This window comes from Platalea leucorodia (assembly GCF_965183815.1).
Source record: "Platalea leucorodia genome assembly, chromosome: 21".
Lineage (NCBI taxonomy): Eukaryota > Metazoa > Chordata > Aves > Pelecaniformes > Threskiornithidae > Platalea > Platalea leucorodia.
Genome location: NC_138843.1, coordinates 6,276,492 through 6,295,556, shown reverse-complemented (window position 1 = coordinate 6,295,556; position 19,065 = coordinate 6,276,492). Strand labels below are relative to the sequence as shown.

The window sequence follows — 19,065 nt, the reverse complement described above, 5'->3', positions numbered from 1 at the left end:
CTAGAAAAAAAAAAATCCAGGGGTAATGATGCATTCCAATTACACAGTTAAGAGCAAAACGGCATAAGCAATTTCATGGTTGTTTCCATGCAAAAGGAAACAATTTCAGCCAAAGAGAATACTTAAATACTTTCCACAAAACAGGAACACTTAAGAATTCTGTTTCTAGACTGGAGTCCGCTGCACTAGTGGAACGAACAGAGAGTTCCCCTGTCATGTCAGCTATTTACCGCCTTGAGCATCTGAAAGCGGAGCAATAAAATCTTCCTTCCCTTTCTGCTATCAAGGCTTACAAGGACACAGCCATTCATTTCTTTTTCAGCTGCATCATTTCTGTCAAAGTCTTCCAAAAAAAGACATCATGAAAAGGAAAAGACAGGGAAAAGGTGAAGATGCACAGCGATGCCTGAGGAATTCCAGCTACCTAGAAGCGATTGCTTTTTGGTCCTGTAAGCAACACACCCCATGCACACTTGCAGTGCAAATGAGCCGTAACAACAGGATTTTTTGAGATGGACCCCAGATTTCTGCCCACAACCTTAACAAGTCACCCCAGAATGTCCATTCTGCTCCACACTTTTCAGCAACGGTGGAGCGATACCTTTGTCCCTGATAGCTGCTGATCGAGGAGTTCAACGTTAGCAAGATCCGTCAGAGCTCCAACTTACATCAGCAAACGCAGACAGTTGAGAGGAAGGCCGCTGTCTCCTTTCAGCGCCTGCATAGAGACGGCCACATTTTGGTAGCTGACAGGTACTGACAGAGCCTTCGGCACAGATTTCCTAGAGTAGAAAGCCATGAGTATTTTGTCATGAGCATCACAGGGATACCTTTTTCCCTGCTCAAGCCGTACAGAAGGTGTGAGGGAGGAAACAAGAACCCTCCAGAAGCTGGATGCCTCCCTAGCAAAACCAACTGCCATCAGACAGAACGCTTTTACCGAGAGCTGCACACAGCAAATTTGTCACCGGGTACTCAGAGCAGGGCTACGGCATCGTGAGCAATAAACAGATCCCACAGCAGTCTGAGACCCTAAACACATGGGAGAAGTTTAACCCAACCTTTTCAGAGCTTTAGGACAGTCGGGTTTGCAAGTACCAACATTTCAGCAGGGTAAGGGGAAGACAGAGAAACTAAACACAACTTACGCTCATGGCAGACTAACTCTTAGCTTTAGCATTTGGTCCAGAAGAACTACAGGCTGGATCGTTGGGCCAGGGCTAACTGTATGAGATTCAACAAGGCTCAGAGTCGGGTCCTGCACTTGGGGCACAACAACCCCAGGCACCGCTGCAGGCGTGGGGAGGAGCGGCTGGGAGCTGCCCGGTGGGAAAGGACCTGGAGGTGGTAGTTGACAGCTGGCTGAACATGAGCCAACAGTGTGCCCAGGTGGCCAAGAGGGCCCATGGCATCCTGGCCTGTATCAGGAACAGTGTGGCCAGCAGGAGCAGGGCAGGGATCGTCCCCTGTGCTGGGCACTGGTGAGGCCGCCCCTCGAATGCTGTGCTCAGCGCTGGGCCCCGCACCCCAAGGCGGCCACGGAGGGGCTGGAGCATGGCCAGAGCAGGGCAGCGAGGCTGGGGCAGGGGCTGGAGCACAAGGCTGGGGAGGAGCGGCTGGGGGAGCTGGGGGGGCTCAGCCTGGAGAAGAGGAGGCTGAGGGGAGCCCTCATCGCTCTCTGCAACGGCCTGAAAGGGCGCTGGAGCCGGGGGGGTCGGTCTCTGCTCCCCAGGAACAAGCGATGGGACGAGAGGGAACGGCCTCAAGCTGCGCCAGGGCAGGGTTGGGGTGGGTATGGGGAAAAACTTCTTCCCCCAAAGGGCTGCCAGGGCCTGGCCCAGGCTGCCCGGGGCAGGGGCTGAGTCCCCATCCCTGGGGGGATTTAAAAGCCGGGGAGATGTGGTGCTTGGGGACATGGTTTAGTGGTGGCCTTGGCAGTGCTGGGTTAAGGGTTGGACTCGATGATCTTAAGGGTCTTTTCCAACCTTAATGATTCTATCATTCTAACTAGAAGTCTGTGTCCACCTGCACAAGCAGCAGACTAAAGTCGACCAGGTTCTCTCAGAAAATTCACAGCTATTGATTAGAAGCATCCGCATTGTGCGTCATCAGACATCCTGACACAACGAGTCACCCACATCTGTGCTGCAAGAAATTCAGCAAGACCAGAGTGGCACAAAGGCCTGGCTCTCTGCATTAACAGATGCTGAAGGAGAAATGCTTTAAAAACGTCCACCTGTGAGAGGAGCCCAGCACAGCAGGTTGGCTGGAAACCCAGACCCCAGAATCTGGGTGCCCCAGCAAAGTCAAGCACCTCCAATGCAAAGTATGGTACAGGACGTACTTCTGCTGAATGATCTACGGTAGGAGGCAGTGGCTCCAAGAAAGAGGACAGCTAACGCTATACACACTGCTGGGTAGGAGATCAGTACAGAGCACAAGTTTGGCACCATTGTGTCTGAAGTCAGTGCTAGAGGGCTACAGTCTAATCAGCGCAGACTGATCGGACCAAACCCCAGCAACTTCTCCTTGCTCTCAGCCTCGTGAGCCAGAGCCGCAGGAAGAGAGGATTTTATCAACTGAATCGGGTCAATGGCTACTCACAAGCCGCAGCAATGATCGCAAAAGGCCAGGAGATGCAACAGTGAAAAGTTACGTCTCAGATCTGACGCTGTGCCATACTATATTGGGAAGCAAGCTTCTAATGCTTCCCGAGGGCTCAAAGCCCCGAGGTATGGCTAGTGCTAGTCTTAAGATCTGACAGAAAGAACAACATCCGCTCTGAGTTCTGTACTTGTCTTATGAAAATCCTGGATGTCCAAGACATACTCACCATAAATACAAGTACCGTGAGCAACAGAGCAACAATCCAATATTTGCCCACTGCCCCTGAGTACTGATCCACTCATCACAACCTAAGCAAAGCCATGCCTGGAAGCGCTTAGGAATGCAATGCACAAACTGGAGAATGAAGAGACCAGCACCCTGTCTTTCCAGGATGATCAGAAAGAGCTGAAGGAGCACTGCACCCTGTCTAATGTTCATCTACTGTGCACAAACTTCTCTTTACAGTTACTGTAAAAAAAAACAGAAAAAGAAGTTATCACGTCTCAAACAACAAAACAAATGCATAGTCATACTTCTACCAGCTGTGTACACAAAGCAGAAAATTCATAGTAAGGAATGTAAACTGACACTATGGTGTGCTGCTACTTTCAACCTCCTATAGCATTCATCACGAACAAAATAAAGGATAAGTAGTCTAGTGGTTTCAAAGAGTTCCTCTAGATTTTACAAACACAACATAATACATGGAACATAAGATTGTTCAGTACCATGCTGTATTTAAAACAAACTCCAACAACATATATACTTTGATCATAATTAAATACTTCGCTCAAACAAAACTTTGGCTTTCAAATCGATTCTTGAATCAAAGTAATCAGTCTCCAGAAAGCTAAAGCTAGTTCAATAAGTCACTAAAAACTGCATTCCAGGCAGAAGACATTTTCTGCCCTACACGTTCCACTAATAGAGAATTAATTGAGAAAAAATACACATATCAGTCATTGTTTTCTGAAAAATAAGCATTATCAAACACACATTGATTTTAACTCTGCAAATACAGTCCATAAAGGCAACTCCAAAGACAAAATGCTTGGATTTAACAGAATGTCATGGGGGCACCAAAGCTGTGATTTCATTAAAAAGAACTAAACTGATCTAAAAAGTCTAATTCCAACAAAAGGAGAGGTCCCCTCCCTCCCGTCCAGGCCACTCAGCCCCACTACATCTTACATGCCAATATTATGAGTTATCTGACCTCACAGAAACCAAGGTCAGGGAGCTAAGCAGGTTTTTCTGCAGCTCTAGTTTCCTGCTAGTCTGCCACGGGGTCAGAAAAATGCAAGTGGTGGCACAAGGAAAGCAGAACTCTGCCAAAAGACTGTTCTTTTCGGGGGCAGCCAAACATCAGATCTGCTTAGAGTGGAGTTTTACAATACAGAAATTTTAATGCAAACATGAAGGGGCAGAAAGAAAAGCAAAAGGAAGAAAAAAAAGTGGTAGTTTTAGAAGGTTCCTGGAGAAGCCAATTCCTAGTTACTGATATTCAAAACTATCCGTGAGCATGGAGAAGACTGGGAATTGCTCCTAACAGTGTTGCAAGCGAATGAAAAAATTCGGTAGCAACAAAATTAAGTGGTCTGACAAATGTAGCCATGCAGAATGAAACACTAGCAATCACTTTAAAGCAAAGCCAGCGTTTTGTCTGCAGGCTCTCACGGACTCTGTGCAACGCTAACAGGAATTTTACTTTTGATTCTTCAGAGGGTTGTTGAGAAAAACCTGAAGTACACAAGCATGTTTTGGACTTTAAACTACCCAGCACCATCAAGTTCCAAGTTAAAGTTAACCAGACTTTACCGGAGTATTCGATGCTACAGGGAACGGTGTGAAGTAGACTCTCAAACTTCAGGTAATGACGTGTCTCGCTTCCCGTTTAAAATGTCCTTACCTCCCACACAGACAATTTCGTGCTTATTTGAAAGTCTAAGGTGTGGACCAGCTGTGACATTTGGTGAATGGCTTCCTACCGTTAAACACGTGATCTTATTTCCTTGCAAAAGTAGCCTCCAGAGCAAGCCTCTACTTCTAAGCATCTCAAACTGTATGACAACATCTAGGCCATCAAAATATTCAAAGAACTCAGTATTTAATGTAACTATTTCATAATGATTTTACATATACATATACATTCCGTAAGTACAGATTTAGATAGATGGCTATCACATGAAACTTCATCTGAAAGAAATTGGGAAAACTAAAGACATGGAAATCAGAGGAGCCATTCTGAAAGTAAATTCTGAAGTTTTTCATTATTCAGTTCTCATGTCTATTCTCAAGCACATAAAGTACTAAAGTCAGTTAAGATAGCACACAAAGAATGCTCACATGTTTCATCAGCCTTCACGCAGTTTTTACAGAGAGTGGAGTAGTTTCAGACCCGTTTCCTTATGGATTAGATAAGGATCTAAGCCAGTATTGCTAGATTCTGAAATACAAGATTGAGCATGTGCAGCAGAAAATTCCACAAGGCGACCGTCTGCAGGCTGCGAACAAACAAGCACGCATAGCTAGCTCACAGCACAATTACTTTTATTTACAGAAACAACCATGCCCTCCCACTGAATCCAAGATTCCGTGAATTCTGAACAAGAATAACCAGAATTTGTAAATGAAGATTTTTAACTGTGCAAGGATTAAAACATCTTCACAGAGCAGATAAAAAGCTCCTGCAACTAAACAGATATGCTCTACCAGCATTTGTTTGTTTTCAAGGAAACATTAATTCATTCGTCTCGTTTTTTTAAAGCTACTACTAACAATCCTATTGAAAGAACTTACACGTTAAATTCCTGAAGAGTGATAAGGCCTACAACCATTTCAGACGCACGTCACACCTTTATTTTACTGATCAAAATCAGATCAAAAGGTTTGTTTGCATATTCAGAGCTCTGGTAGAGACAAAAATGCTCGGACTGTAGGAAGAATAAATAAGCTGGGGACTAAATTCAAACTAGTTTTAGGCACGCCTCTTGATGTTCAAATTTAGGAACTGTACTTCTTGGAATTCTTAACCATATACAAATAGTCCTTAATTTAGCCTTAAGTATTCTACCCTCCTAACACTCAATATCTAGTCTAGCATTACTCCAGTTATATGCATACTTTTCAATAGTTTGATTACACACACACAAATATTTAATATTTCTACATTAAATTGCATTAAGTATTTGCTTGAGCAGTCTACCACAAAGTAAAAGTTTCTTATAAACTAGATTATACCTGCAACTTTGTCCCGAATGAGTTTTGCAGATTCGACTTCGCCAATACTGCTAAATAGACTCCGTAACTCATCTTGCGTCATGTTCTGAGGGAGGTAGTTCACAATTAAATTTGTTCTACCAATATCATCCCTGCAATCTTCAGCCATGTGATCTTCATAACCATTAGACATGTTATAATATATCTGCAAAGAGAAAAATCCCAAATAAGTTCCAGATCTTTGCATTTCCATAAGCCAAACTTTCTCCACCTGAAAGAAGTTTGAATGTTTATTTTAAAAAAACTGAGAACAAGCAACTGTTTCAACTAGACGTTTTTTCCCACTCACAAAACAAAAACATTTGTTGAAAATTCCAGAACAATTCATTCTTTCAAACTAACAAGCACGGCATTTTACAAAACTACGTACCATTAAAGAGATCTTACGGGTTTTGTTTTTTTTACATTAATAAAAAGCATCAAGAGAGATTTTGTACAATGTAAGCACCTGTAAGCACCAAAGTATTCACAACAGCCGAGTTAAAAATCAGGTTCCCCACGTCCAAGCACTTGACTAGCCAGCAACACAACTGCCACCTTAACCTTAAACCCAACCTTATGCCCAGAACTCTTAAGAGACAGAAAGAGGAGCAGCAGCCAGATCTACTGGACCCAGTTCAGTATTTCAACTGGGGACTACTTATTTTCTAAATGTTTTCTCCTTTACGTATTGCTTATCCTGTTCTTCAGGCCGTGTTGTTGTTAAATGGTTGCCTTTGGGTGAACAATTCATACTGCATATATGAAACAGATGAATCTGTACTGGAACGCTAACTTTGGTGCATATTGAGCATTTGATGGAGTTTCTACTTTTGCATCCTTTTAAAGAAAGCCTTGAGAAAACATCCCGAAATCCCATCGCACGAGGATACTCTCTGCCTCAGTCAGCCACCAGCAGGGACTGCATCCCGACGTTCCAGATGCGGAGGACATCTACAGCTCAAACTCACAACAGACCCAAGTCGCTCTTCCTTCATGGCCTGCCAGAAGAGTGGATTTTAAAGCGCTTTTACAACTAATTGGAAATTGCCAAAAATCAGGATACCTTAACCCTGTTCCTGCAACGGGAGAAAAAAGAAGCCTAGCAGATTCGGGACGCCTCGACTGGCCTGCTCCTCCTGGACACCACCACCAGGCAGCCAAGTCCTTGAATGGTACCAGACTCCGGTTCTCGAGTTTGCTGCTCCCGATTTGTTCATCCTCTCAGTTCGAGCGCGCTAAACATCTATAGCTCCAAACAACATCGTTTTGTTTAACAGCTCTTACAACCAGCTGTGAAGCACACAGAAAAGCTGCTAAAAGCCTGAAGTTAATTCACGGCCTCCTGATGCTCAGTTCAGCACTCCTCCTCTTAAGTCATCGCTATTTGTGCATTTTACCACAGAATCCAAACACTTTGGCCTACCAGAGGCATACAAGACATGTCAACTGACACCGTAAAGTTGCAATAACGTGTAAGTATGAATGTGTTTCCAATTCAGACTCCACCAGTAAGGGGCATAAGACCAAACGCTTTTATATTTGGAGGAAATGAAGGCAGACTTTCAACTCTCTAACTCCCTTCTGAAAGTTCAGTGTAAACCTTCCAAGTTCAGCAAGAAATCTGCTTCTCATTGAATCTCTCGGTGCCACCACAGAAGAATTAATTACCATAGGCTCAAAGATGAACTTTGTGTTTACTTTAATAGAACTTTTGGCCAATACACTCATTTGGCCAAAAGAATAAGATACAACGCTGTACATAAGCAACTACTATTAAAATCCCTCTAGTTGCAGTTCGTTGGACAACTGAGCGTATTATCTGAAGCAGGTATCACCAGCACAGTGCTAATCTTGCCTGAGGGGATCATCAATCCGAGCTGAATTAGAACAGTTTAAGATATTATTGCTTCTCAGGCACCAGTAAAACATCAGGTCAGGTGTTCAGAGGATGCAAAAGCTTCTAGATCATCTCAACGCAGAGCGAGCCAGCAAGCCCTACAGTACCACATAATTAATACTGGCTACGTTTGCCAATTTATTTTTGCATTAAGCTGGGTCAGAAGCATTCATATGACCACATATGCTTCTCAAATAAGGTGATTTTGAGCTACAACCATTAACATACATAGCATCAGCTAACAGATTTTTGTGAAACTAGACACACCGCTGCCGTCTACACTAAGGGCCTGAGCAGCAATGGTACGCGGCTTTATTTTATGGCTCAGGATCTACTAAAGGATGAGCCTTCCCAGGGACTGCACCGCTACTGACAACTACAAGTCGAGTAAGGGAAAAAGTCAGGAACAGCAACTCGAAATCCTAAGTCTACAAAGGCAACGTTGCCTGCGGGAAGGGACTTTCAGCCCCTTCACCAGTAGCTATCGTTAAGTCGTGTTTGGCATTTATTTCATACTTTCTTCTTGTGAAGGTCAGATTTTTTTAAATGGCAATAACAGAGTACACCATTTTAGAATAAACCCTGACTAAACTTATATTAATTTGATATTTAGCACAGTATAGCTTTAAACTGAATCTTTTTTTTTTTTCTTTAATGTGCTGAAGCATTAACAGCTGGCAGCTTACCGGAGAGGTCTTGCTCCCCCTCGCCCACTGCTTAGCCTGCTCCCCCCATTTCGGTGTTTCAAGTGCCAACAGGAGCAAGCCCCAGCACCCTTCTGCCCACAGCACAACCAATTTGTACCATGAAAGCAATGGGAAACTACACCAGGAGGGAAGCACTTTTTGTTGTGTCAGCAGTTTTAGTCTGCTTTCCTTGCAGCCAGGTAACACCAGAGCCAACGCCAGAGGAGAGGAGAGCAAGGGGAGAAACTGCAAAGCCAGAAGCAGGGGAAGAGACTCCCCCATCTCATGATTTTAAGCTGCCAGGTTGCCCCAGTTGTACTGTGAAATTATGTCATTAAATACCCATTCCCTTCCAGTTCCGTCAGCACTGCCTGAGCACAACCTCGGAACAGTTTCCCGTTCTGCTCAATGACACTCAAATGGCTGAACCTTCTTTGCTCAACATATCTGAGCTATAAAACCAGATGACTAATGTTTTCACAATGGTTTTAATGGAAGGCAACTTTGCTTGCCTTTGTCCGGTATACAATTCAAGCCCTACAAGCACAACACACCAATATGTTGAGGAGTACGGAAGCTGTACAGTACAATTATGAGTATTTAGTAAGCAAAGGAAGAAACTTTGAGATTTTTCCAGCTTTACATGACAAAAGTTCAAATTTCCTTCACTTTAGCCAAATTTGCCCAAGATATGATACAAATCCTTCCTGCTGCCAAGATTCTCCTCCTGCCAAGTTTAAGAAGTCGCTATATATTTTAATGCTTTCCAAAAACAGGAAAAAAAAAAAAATCCACTTTCCTTACCCTCCAAGGCATATCTGCTGCCTAAAAAGGAGGCACCACAGCTAGATACCAAGCACAGAAAACTCCCCAGCACACCGCGATGGCAAGCTCCCAGCCGTATATCTGGCATTAAGCAAAATTGACAGGAGTTTGGCAAGCGGCTATCAACTTCAAATCATTTTACCACAGCCTCTAATCTCACTGTCTGCAATACTCACCATCTCTATCTCCCCGTGACAAACAAGGAGGGCCTAGGGCATTGTTGATTCAGAAGCAATTAGAACTGTGAAGGAAGCCTCCCATCTGCTTTTCTTCAGACATTAGAAAGCAAATTATAGGAAGACCTTGCATAACGGCCCGGCAAACATTTTCACGGGACACCAGGAACAAAGCACGCAGGAGCGATAAAGGCACAGCAGAGAAGAGGAAAAGGAGCAGAGTGGTGATAAAGACGCTCCTTTCTTCCTAATCTTTCCCCAAGTGCTTACACAACCTACTGCCAGGCCAACACTTTCTGGCCATCCTGGAAGTCGGTGGGAAACCACTTCCTCCACTGGTGGTCAACAGTTCCCGTGCCAGTGAGAATAAAAACAGCCCCTGAAGAACTGTTAACTTTTGCATACTGAAAAGAATTCCAAAAAGAAAAGGTGGTATAAAGTGGTCAGTATGGATGAAATGAGAACTGCTACGTAAGAAAACAAGTTTTTTATTCTGCTCTCACTGAAATATGTTGGGGGAATCTTCTGATCTTTCTTTACCAAAGAGGGAACAATCAAACTATATCAGTAAATACCCCAGACTTGAGAAGCAGGCCTAGAAACTAACTTGGATCTACAACTTCAGTAACTGACGTTTGTCAATCCATGTTGACATAAATCAGAAGTCTGAACGCACTTATATTCTCAGCGGACAGGTCAAGGATGGAAAAAAGGTCTAACAGCTCCATTTGGGAAGGCTACCTGTAATGAGACTGGTGCTTTGCAGCCTTTCCAAAAAAAAGGCCTTCAATTTTATGTCCCAAAAAAAGGAAATTTTGAGACTATGTTCCATTACACTGCAGTTCCTAAAATGAGAATTTTTTTAAAATAACCAAACCCTGCAACACCTTGTTTTAAAAGGCAGCCGCCTTTTTCTTCCTTGTGCGAGATGCCCTCAAACTTACGATGCCAAGGATGCATCGAGCAACCAACAGGAGCCGTCCGTACTGTGCCCGAATCTTCCATTAACTCTGGAGGTGCTCAAATCCACACAGCCCAACGCTTTACCACCTGCTTCAAAGACTGCTCCTTCACCAACAGCCAGGTCTGCATTCTCAGGACTGGACTGAAAAAGCTCTCCAAGGTTTGGGTCTTTTTTCAGAAACGTCACACTGACCACGACAATTGCCTTCTCACAAAGGCGCACAAGATCCCAGAAGGTTTAGAAGAAAAATGACACAAGTGGTTCTGGCAACAGACCGATAAAAGCTTTTTCCAAATGACACTCGGTACCTCCATCCAGAATTCTAGGATACAGCGCTGTTAAGTCTTTCGGTGTGAGATGTTTGCTAAGAAGGAAGACCTGTACAAATCTGAGGAGGTAACCTGAAACAGGAACATTGCCAAGAAAGATACCTGTCTGTCTGCAAGATCAGGCAAGAGGCTCCGTATACTTTCACCTTGTTCACAGCTCTGCAAAGGCGCTAGACCACTACTGGGATCACAAACTTGAATGTGGACACCTAAACGGATGATAGATGATAACGTGAGCATTTTAGCTACTGCAGAACTTAAGGTGGGAGATTCTTCCAGGAGCAATGAGCTCTGTGCTCCTTCATGCCAGCAATCAGCGCCTTCATTAAAACCCAGGCAGCAGGTCTTACCACGCCAGCGACTGACCTGTTCTCTTTCACGCAATATAGCTCTCCAGACAGGGAAAGCCCTGTAGCACAGGTGAGCACTAACACCAGCTGTGCTGAACACAAGGTCAGAGCTACCTCAAACTTATTTCTTGTCTTTGATATCAGAAGCGCAGAGACTACGCCAATACCTGACGCTTGGCCAAAGCGAGCCAGATGAATGCATTATCGTGGCACAGAGCTTGTGGCACCTTCACTGGAACACCGGGAACGGGCCATACCGAGCACAGCACGGATCTCAAACCACTGTAGAACTGAGGCAGCCGACACAGGCTATCGACCCACCACCTCAGCCTTTCTTTGCAATAAACTGCAAGTTCACATCACCTAAGACATGCTACGTAGGAAGTGCTTCAGGAGACAGTCTCTCACAGAGTCCCTAAACTGATGAAATCTCCTTGTTGGGGTTAATACTGGTGAGCGAACAGGGACCCTGCGCTGAAACAAGTGACGCTGGCAGAGTTCTGCTGGTGAGCTGTCTTGATCAACTTGGACTTCAGTCTCAAGGTTTTATTCTTAAATACACTGGCTGACCTCAAGACTCTTGACGGGTGCTTCAAGGCTATACAAAGAAGAGACCTCCTCCTGTTTCATCAGCACATGACTGATATTTGTTGACATGCCTCCCCCGCAAGTCATGGCTGACCCAGAGGCAACCAACAAAGTTGGCTATCTGTCTTGCACACTGCTCTACCACTCAGTTTGGAAGCTGCTGAGCAGGCTTCCTTGGAGATCACACCTGAAATAGAACAAAAAGGACACTACTACATCAAGGGAAATACCAAACCGATCCACACAGCCGTGAAAAGCAGATGCAGAGGTGCTGAGATGTCTAGGTTTGAACACATGCCAAAGGCAATGCCACATACACAAAAGGGCCTGAAGGGCCTGCAGAGAGCCTCCGCTGGTTTTAACTGTTTCAGGAAAACAGTTTTCAAGAATGATCCAACACAGTATTGCCATGCAAAAACTTGCTTTGCAGCCAGCTGTCAAGACAGGATTGAGAAGCAAGAGTTTAGTCAAGACACAGAAGGGACAGAGACTAGGGAGGAAAACAAAACGAAACAAAACAAACGTTTTCGCCTCAGAAATCACTGTAAGGAACAGAATGTTTCACCTTACAAGCCACACCAGCAGGAAAACCCCCACTAGGCCTACATGCCTCCCAGAAAGAAGAAAAAAGTTTCCCAGTGCTCCACAGCCAGAATACATCTCTCTCTCTTAATCCAGACCCCTCTACTTTACCTATGCCACAGATTCCTTCCCCATAATCTCCAAGAAAACGCGTTTTGTTCTGTATACCAACTCCTTTCACGTCCCCAACAGCTCGCCACGTTGCGCCCCACAAGCACGGACCTCTCCACGAACAGCCACACAGACCACAGGTCAGTGACAATACAGTGCAAGACCCATGGCTATTTCACTCACACTGCTTCCATGCAATATTACTTCGAATAGCAGAGGGTTTTAATCTTGCCCAAACACCAAAAGCCAACTGGGGGGAAGGGAAAAAAATCACAAAATCCACAGATTCTCTCTTCAATTCCACAATAACATTTATACAGCATATAAGGGGAAAAAAAGTTTAACATAAAAGGTCATCCAAGCACGTACACGCACAGTATAGGTCACGTACTTCAAAACCTCCACTCAGATCTGAGCTACATGCTTAAGTCTGTCAACAGATTATTTCAACGTATACTTGCAGAGGCAGGTGATAATGCTTAAGTCTTTCTTACAAACAAAAATGATTTAGTTACCAAGTAGTGTGCCTGTGTTTGAGAGATGCCTGATGCTGCTTCCAAAAAGCAAGTCCATGACCACAAAGGAAGAATCTTGATCTCACCTTTTCTTGCCTGTTATGCTTGCCTAGGCTGATTGGCAGCTACCGTATTTCATGAGCATGAATCTCATGGTTCGTTGGAACAGCCATCTTCCTGAACTTTGAAGCATGATGTTTGGGTACAGACAAAAACTTAAAGGCAGAAAGGGAGGCGTCGCAGATTCCTTCCTCCAAACTGTACTGTTACCCTATTTCTCTTTTTATTGTCCGATAGCAATCGATAGGATCAGTATTCTCTCCCACGTAGCTGTCTCATCTGAATTCCTCTCCCCCGCAGCCACAATATTTTAAATCAGCAAACAGGAGAAATTTAAATTCAATATTCAATTTAATTCATTTGGCATTTGTACTCTCTCTCCTCTCCCCCCAGTCCCAAGAACGAAACCAACTCAATCTACTGAAACATGCTAATGAAGGTCACTTAAAAAAAAAGTTTGTCTCTAGACAGGAAGATTCTTTTAGACTGAAACTCTCAGCGTTAAGCCACATAAGTTGCTTAACTTGTACGTATATGTTCCTTCCACATTAATGTGTGAGTTCTGTTTGTAAATCCGGCGACCAAATAGATCCCTTCTGCTTGCCAGCCCTTCAGATTTTTCAGAGTTAATAGATCTCATCTTTCTATTGATTCCTCTCGCCCTTTGCGAACCTGGAATGAAGACACTGCCTTTTGTCTCCTTGGCTTGCCTAAATTTAAGATTCCAACATTTTTGTCAGTTCTGACAATAAAAATATCTCTGCACCAGAACTAGTTATTACTGAAGTCTACTACTGCACTTCAACAAATGTTATTTCCATATGCTAAACCAATGATTTCTAGTACAACGTACTTTAAGCAAAGGGTTGGGTCTTTTTTGTTTTATAACATTGGACATAAACTTAGTTTTAAGAGTATTACTAGTCTAACAAATCTCAACTGTCATAATTTTAGTATTTTCACAAAGTAGTTTTACATATTCTTTAACAATCAGATTTGTCTAAAAAGCTTTTAAATGCTTCTCTTAATTGTTTTTATTCATGTCCGTATAATGACATCATCAAGGTAAATGTTTTTGTCCATGCTTACATTGCCATTCGGAGACAGAAATATTTGAGGCCAAAAACTAAGCTGCATTCTCCAGAGGAACGACCTCATTTTGCCAGTCTGATGAACTATACTCAATTCACGGGAACAAAATTAATCATAGTTAGGATGCTGTCAGAAATCAGATACAGACCGGCCATAATTACCATCCGCCGCCGCTTTAACGCGAGTGGGAGGACCAGGGCCTCCCGCCATCACCTCTGCTCGAGATGTACGAACAAGGGCCAACTGGAAACTACGCCGCTACGATACCAAACATCTGCACCTAGATCTGAGATTTCCCCGTCTTTCAAGGCTAGTAGTTCGCCTTGCAGAGAGAGCAGGCTACAGAGCTCTGCTCAGAGCTTCACGTCAGCGCCTTCCGCAGTTGTCCTGTCCCTGGGTCAAAGATGCTGACAGTTAACACAACAGGGTTCTTGAGCAGAGAAGAGACAGCTGGACAACTTCTTGCAGCTGAGACTCTCTCACCTTCTGCACTGGTATTTTAAAAAGGAAAGGTTTATGATAAACATATTAAAAAAAGAAATAAGTTATCTTCCTTGTTCTAGACAGTGTCAGACCATCCAGCAATTGCCTCTGGCAATTTTTTCACCTACAAAAAAACATCTGGAGACAAAGAACTGTGCTGTGAGGGAACAACTCCTTCCCTACGCACAGGACACTTGCAGTAGGAGAGAAGTGGAGATAAGAACCACAGATTCCAGGCACATTCTGACAGCAGCTGCCCCACACGTTGATCCATCCTTGGATTAGCAGCTGGTGCTTTCGCTTCGATGGGACAGGAAGGCAAGCGAAGGAACGGGAGGAGGAGACAGCATCCAACTCCTTCACCAGCACAGAACAAGTGGCTGGAAATCCATCTCCGAGGGCTTGATGAGACACCACAACTTGCTACTGCACTCCTACAAGGAGGCCATGGAAGCAGTGGGCGAGAGGAAAATTATACTTTATACTTACTATGCCACTGCTACTAATATTTAACAAAAAAAAAAAAAAAAGGCAGCAAAACCACACACATGAAGAACGTCTCTGCCTTCTCAGCATAGCTTATTTCCACCCCACAAAAAAAAAAAAAAAGAAAAAAAACACAAAACAAAAGAAGCTTAAAATCTATTTTTGCATACATCACCTACATATAACAAGGTTGTATAATCAAATGGATCATTTAGGCCAGCAGTTTGAAGTTGCAGGTGCCTAGATCACAGAACTGCACATCAAAAAGAAGTGCCCTGATGAATTTCCAATAGAAGGCAAAATTTAACACCTCGTTTGCTGAACTATACCACTCTTCTTACATGCTTAAATTGGCGGGAATCTCCTGCAGCTGCCTTCCATGCTTTTTCTAAAGTACTTGGAAGGGCAGGAAGAGCAGCTTCTCTAAACATCTTTTTGAAGTCTGCAAAAACAGCAAGCTTGAGCTTTCTGTAACTAAAAGCCTACCACCTTCACAGGTAGGTTATCCACCAGACATGTAGTCAGTGCAACATCCAGTAACATTTTACTGCAATCGATTCACAGAGGGCTCCTAACAAATAAGCAAGAAACAAGACAGAGACCAAAGCTTCAGGAAAGCAAGCAGGCTAGCACAACAGCTCAAAAAAACAGATCCTGCAAGTACAGTGACATGTCTGACAGGTCAAGACAGGGAGGGTTTTTTTCAGGAAGAAAAAAAGTGACAGAACATGCAAGAACCAGCAACCAGAAAAGAGTGCTTTAATTTAGTTTTGGGCCCCGCACCCCAAGGCGGCCATGGAGGGGCTGGAGCGTGGCCAGAGCAGGGCAGCGAGGCTGGGGCAGGGGCTGGAGCACAAGGCTGGGGAGGAGCGGCTGGGGGAGCTGGGGGGGCTCAGCCTGGAGAAGAGGAGGCTGAGGGGAGCCCTCATCGCTCTCTGCGACGGCCTGAAAGGAGGCTGGAGCCGGGGGGGTCGGGCTCTTCTCCCCAGGAACAAGCGATGGGACGAGAGGGAACGGCCTCAAGCTGCGCCAGGGCAGGGTTGGGTTGGGTATGGGGAAAAACTTCTTCCCCCAAAGGGCTGCCAGGCCCTGGCCCAGGCTGCCCAGGGCAGGGGCTGAGTCCCCATCCCTGGGGGGATTTAAAAGCCGGGGAGATGTGGTGCTTGGGGACATGGGTTAGTGGTGGCCTTGGCAGTGCTGGGCTAACGGTTGGACTCGATGATCTTAAGGATCTTTTCCAACCTAAACGATTCTATTCTATTCTAATTAGGAGCACAGAGCACATTTCATGGTAAGCTAATGCCAGCACTAGACACCGGCCACATTCAGCAGACACGATTAAGTTAAGAAAGATGCTATATAAAATATTCACATTTCCATTAAGACTGTGCTTACTGCTGCTGTTGTTCCCACAAACCTGGCACTGCGTAAGACAACTCACACAGGAAAGCAGTACAGCCACAGTTACCTGGTGCCGCAGACCCACCCACATCAGGGCTAAATAACTACGGCTATAAACTCACTCTCCAGTGTATTTAACAACCACACCAGCTTAAGATGTTCCTGTTCACATGCTAGTCAAGCCCAGGGGAGAGCCTGCTGCAAGCGCAGGCCGTAGCTCTGTAACTCAGGACTGCTGAACACTTTAAATCCTGGAACCACGGACTCATTTGCATCATTATACAAATACAGTTACACTGCTTCAGAACAAGAACTAGGACAGTCACAGAGTAATGCATCATGCTGCGTAGACTTATAAGCTCGGGAATCTAGACTTTATCGTCTATCACACAACACAGACATAATCCCAGAGTCAACAGAAATCTAAGAAATTATATCAACCATACAGGGGAGCGGCTGCGTGGTGCTTAGTTGCTGGCTGGGGTTAAACCACGACAAGCCTATGGAACATATGCATCGCCCCACTTTGAAAGAGCGATACGCAAGTCAGAGAACTCTGTTCCCACAGATCCAGAAAGAAAAGCGGTCAAGACATGAGTACTGGGGAACAGCAGGCTGGTAAAGAGGCAGGAGCTGAGCGATATGAGCAATCAACGTCCACATTCAGGGCACAAAAGGAAAAAGAAAAAAGGACAGAAATAGAGAGACCACAAAAAGTTATCAAATGTCAACAACAACAAGAGGCATTAATAAAGGGAACGAATCTCTACCCTTCCCATTTCTTTCCTCCTTTACTTTCCACAGATGCCTCATTAAGTGGTTCATGGGATCCCAGTGCAAGTCCTTCATGCAACAAAACACGCTCCCCTTCTCAGCACGTCTCGGACAGAAGCCCCTGCCCAACAGATAACGCTGCTCCACTGCCCAGCTTTACAGAACATGGTAGCCAGCACACGCTTCCACTCAACTGCTCCACCAGAGCTCAGTGGCCCTTTCTCCGGGCCACCTCCACATGCGTTCCTCTCGCCCACACCCCCCGCTGCACGGCCCCCCAGTACATTCCTGCCTCTTCCCATCACTGGAAAAGGGTAAGCGCTCTACTTGGAGAAGCCTCCCACGAGTACTAACAATAGTGGACTGCTACTTTAGCCATGATTTCTTCCGGCCAAAAGCACTTAGCACAGCATTACTTAACCCTGTTGCCAGCCGCCCCAAATTAGCGTTAATATTAAGACGTGTTGTCCGCATTAGGAAGCCCACCCTCGGATACTGCCAGTCAATAAAGATGCGCCAGTCTTAACGAAGGTGGGAGATTTAAAAGCTGTGTCCGTGCAGACGCAGGCAAAATAAACACGAAAGACGACGGCGTTGGCCAGGAGAAGAAAGGCTCCGGGACACGGCGCGGACCCGCGCAGCGCATCTGCCGCCCGCGGCCCGCCCCGCCGCGCCAGCCCCCGGCGGCGAGACCCGCGGCCCGCTCGCCCGCCAGCGCGGAGGCCTCGGGCCCCTCCTCCTCCGCCGCCCGCGCCCCATCCACCTCGGGCAGGCCCCCGCGGCCCCGCACGCCGCCGGCCCGCAGGCCGCGGCCCCGGCTCGCCGCCCGGCCGCCCCGGGCCCGCGCTCCCCCTCCGGCTGGCCCCTCCCCCCGCAGGCCCCGGCTCTCCCCCTGCAGGCCCAGGCCTCGGCCTCCTCGCCGCCGCCGGCCCTCGCCGCCCGCTCCCGCCCGCGCCGGCCTGGCGGGAGCCGCCGGGGGAGGGGGGAGGTTGGGGCTCCGCGGGCGCGGCCCCGCAGCCGGCGGCGGCCCGGCCTCACCTGTCGGCGGCTCGGCCGGGCCTGGGCAGCGGGACGCTAACGGCTCCGCAGCGCGCACAACCAGCCGCTCGCAGCGCCGCCGGCCACACCCCCGCCCCGCCCGCCGAACCCCGTTGGCTGCCGCGCGCACGTGCCCCGCGTCCCGTTGGTCCGCCGGCCCGTCCGTCAAGCGCCGGCCGGGGGCGGCCTCTCGCGGCGCGCCGGCGGGAGGGCGCTGTGCGTGCGGCGCCGGCGGCCTGGCGCGAGCAGCCGGGCCCCGCGCGCCCCCGGTGCCCCCCGGTTCCCCCCCCCCGGCCCGGCCCCGGCCGCGGGCAGGCGCGGGGAGGGGGGGGGGGCATCGCCTGCGGCCCCAGCGGGGCCGGGGGGCTCCGCGCAGCCTCTGCGGGCCAGCGGGGGGCCTGCGCCGGGCCGCGGGGCGCTCCCGGGGGGGCGGTTGGTGGAGGGTGCGGCGTGACCCGAGCCATCCCCGCCGGGCCCGCTGGCGGCTTCGGCTGCTCCCCAGCCTCGGCCCTGCTCCGCCGCGGCCTGCTGAAGCCGTAGGACGGAGCGAGGAGGAGGACGTGGGCCTGGTCGCCGTGGCTCCCGGTGCGAGAGCCCTTCCGCGCCAGCGGGAGCGCGGCGCGCCGTTCCCTGCGGCGGGCGGGAGGCGCGGCGGGGCGGCCCCGGGCGCCGGAGCGCTTGTGGTCAGCGCCTCCCCGTTCGCTGAAGCCTTCTCCTTCCGTGGGTGCCAGCTGTAGCTCGGGCAATGGGGGAGCCTCCCCGAGCGGTCACACGCTTGCGGCTGCCTCAGAGATTAAATTGTCCCTGTGTAAACGAGACGCAGGCGATGATCTGCAGGAG

At 47.3% G+C, this 19,065-nt stretch overlaps 1 protein-coding gene across 2 annotated transcripts in view; it reads right to left on the bottom strand.

Moving 5' to 3' along the window:
• The window catches only part of ELAVL1 (ELAV like RNA binding protein 1), a 53,758-nt gene extending 35,446 nt beyond the window's left edge, over window positions 1–18,312 (bottom strand). For both annotated transcript variants that reach the window (XM_082331008.1, XM_082331009.1), the window contains exons 1-2: window positions 18,226–18,312; window positions 5,848–6,031 (exon numbers count right to left, since the gene is read on the bottom strand). In XM_082331008.1, coding sequence (XP_082187134.1) covers window positions 5,848–6,019 — 172 coding nt within the window. In that variant the 5' untranslated portion in view covers window positions 6,020–6,031; window positions 18,226–18,312. The remainder of the gene's footprint in view (window positions 1–5,847; window positions 6,032–18,225) is intronic.
• Window positions 18,313–19,065: the final 753 nt, after the last annotated feature.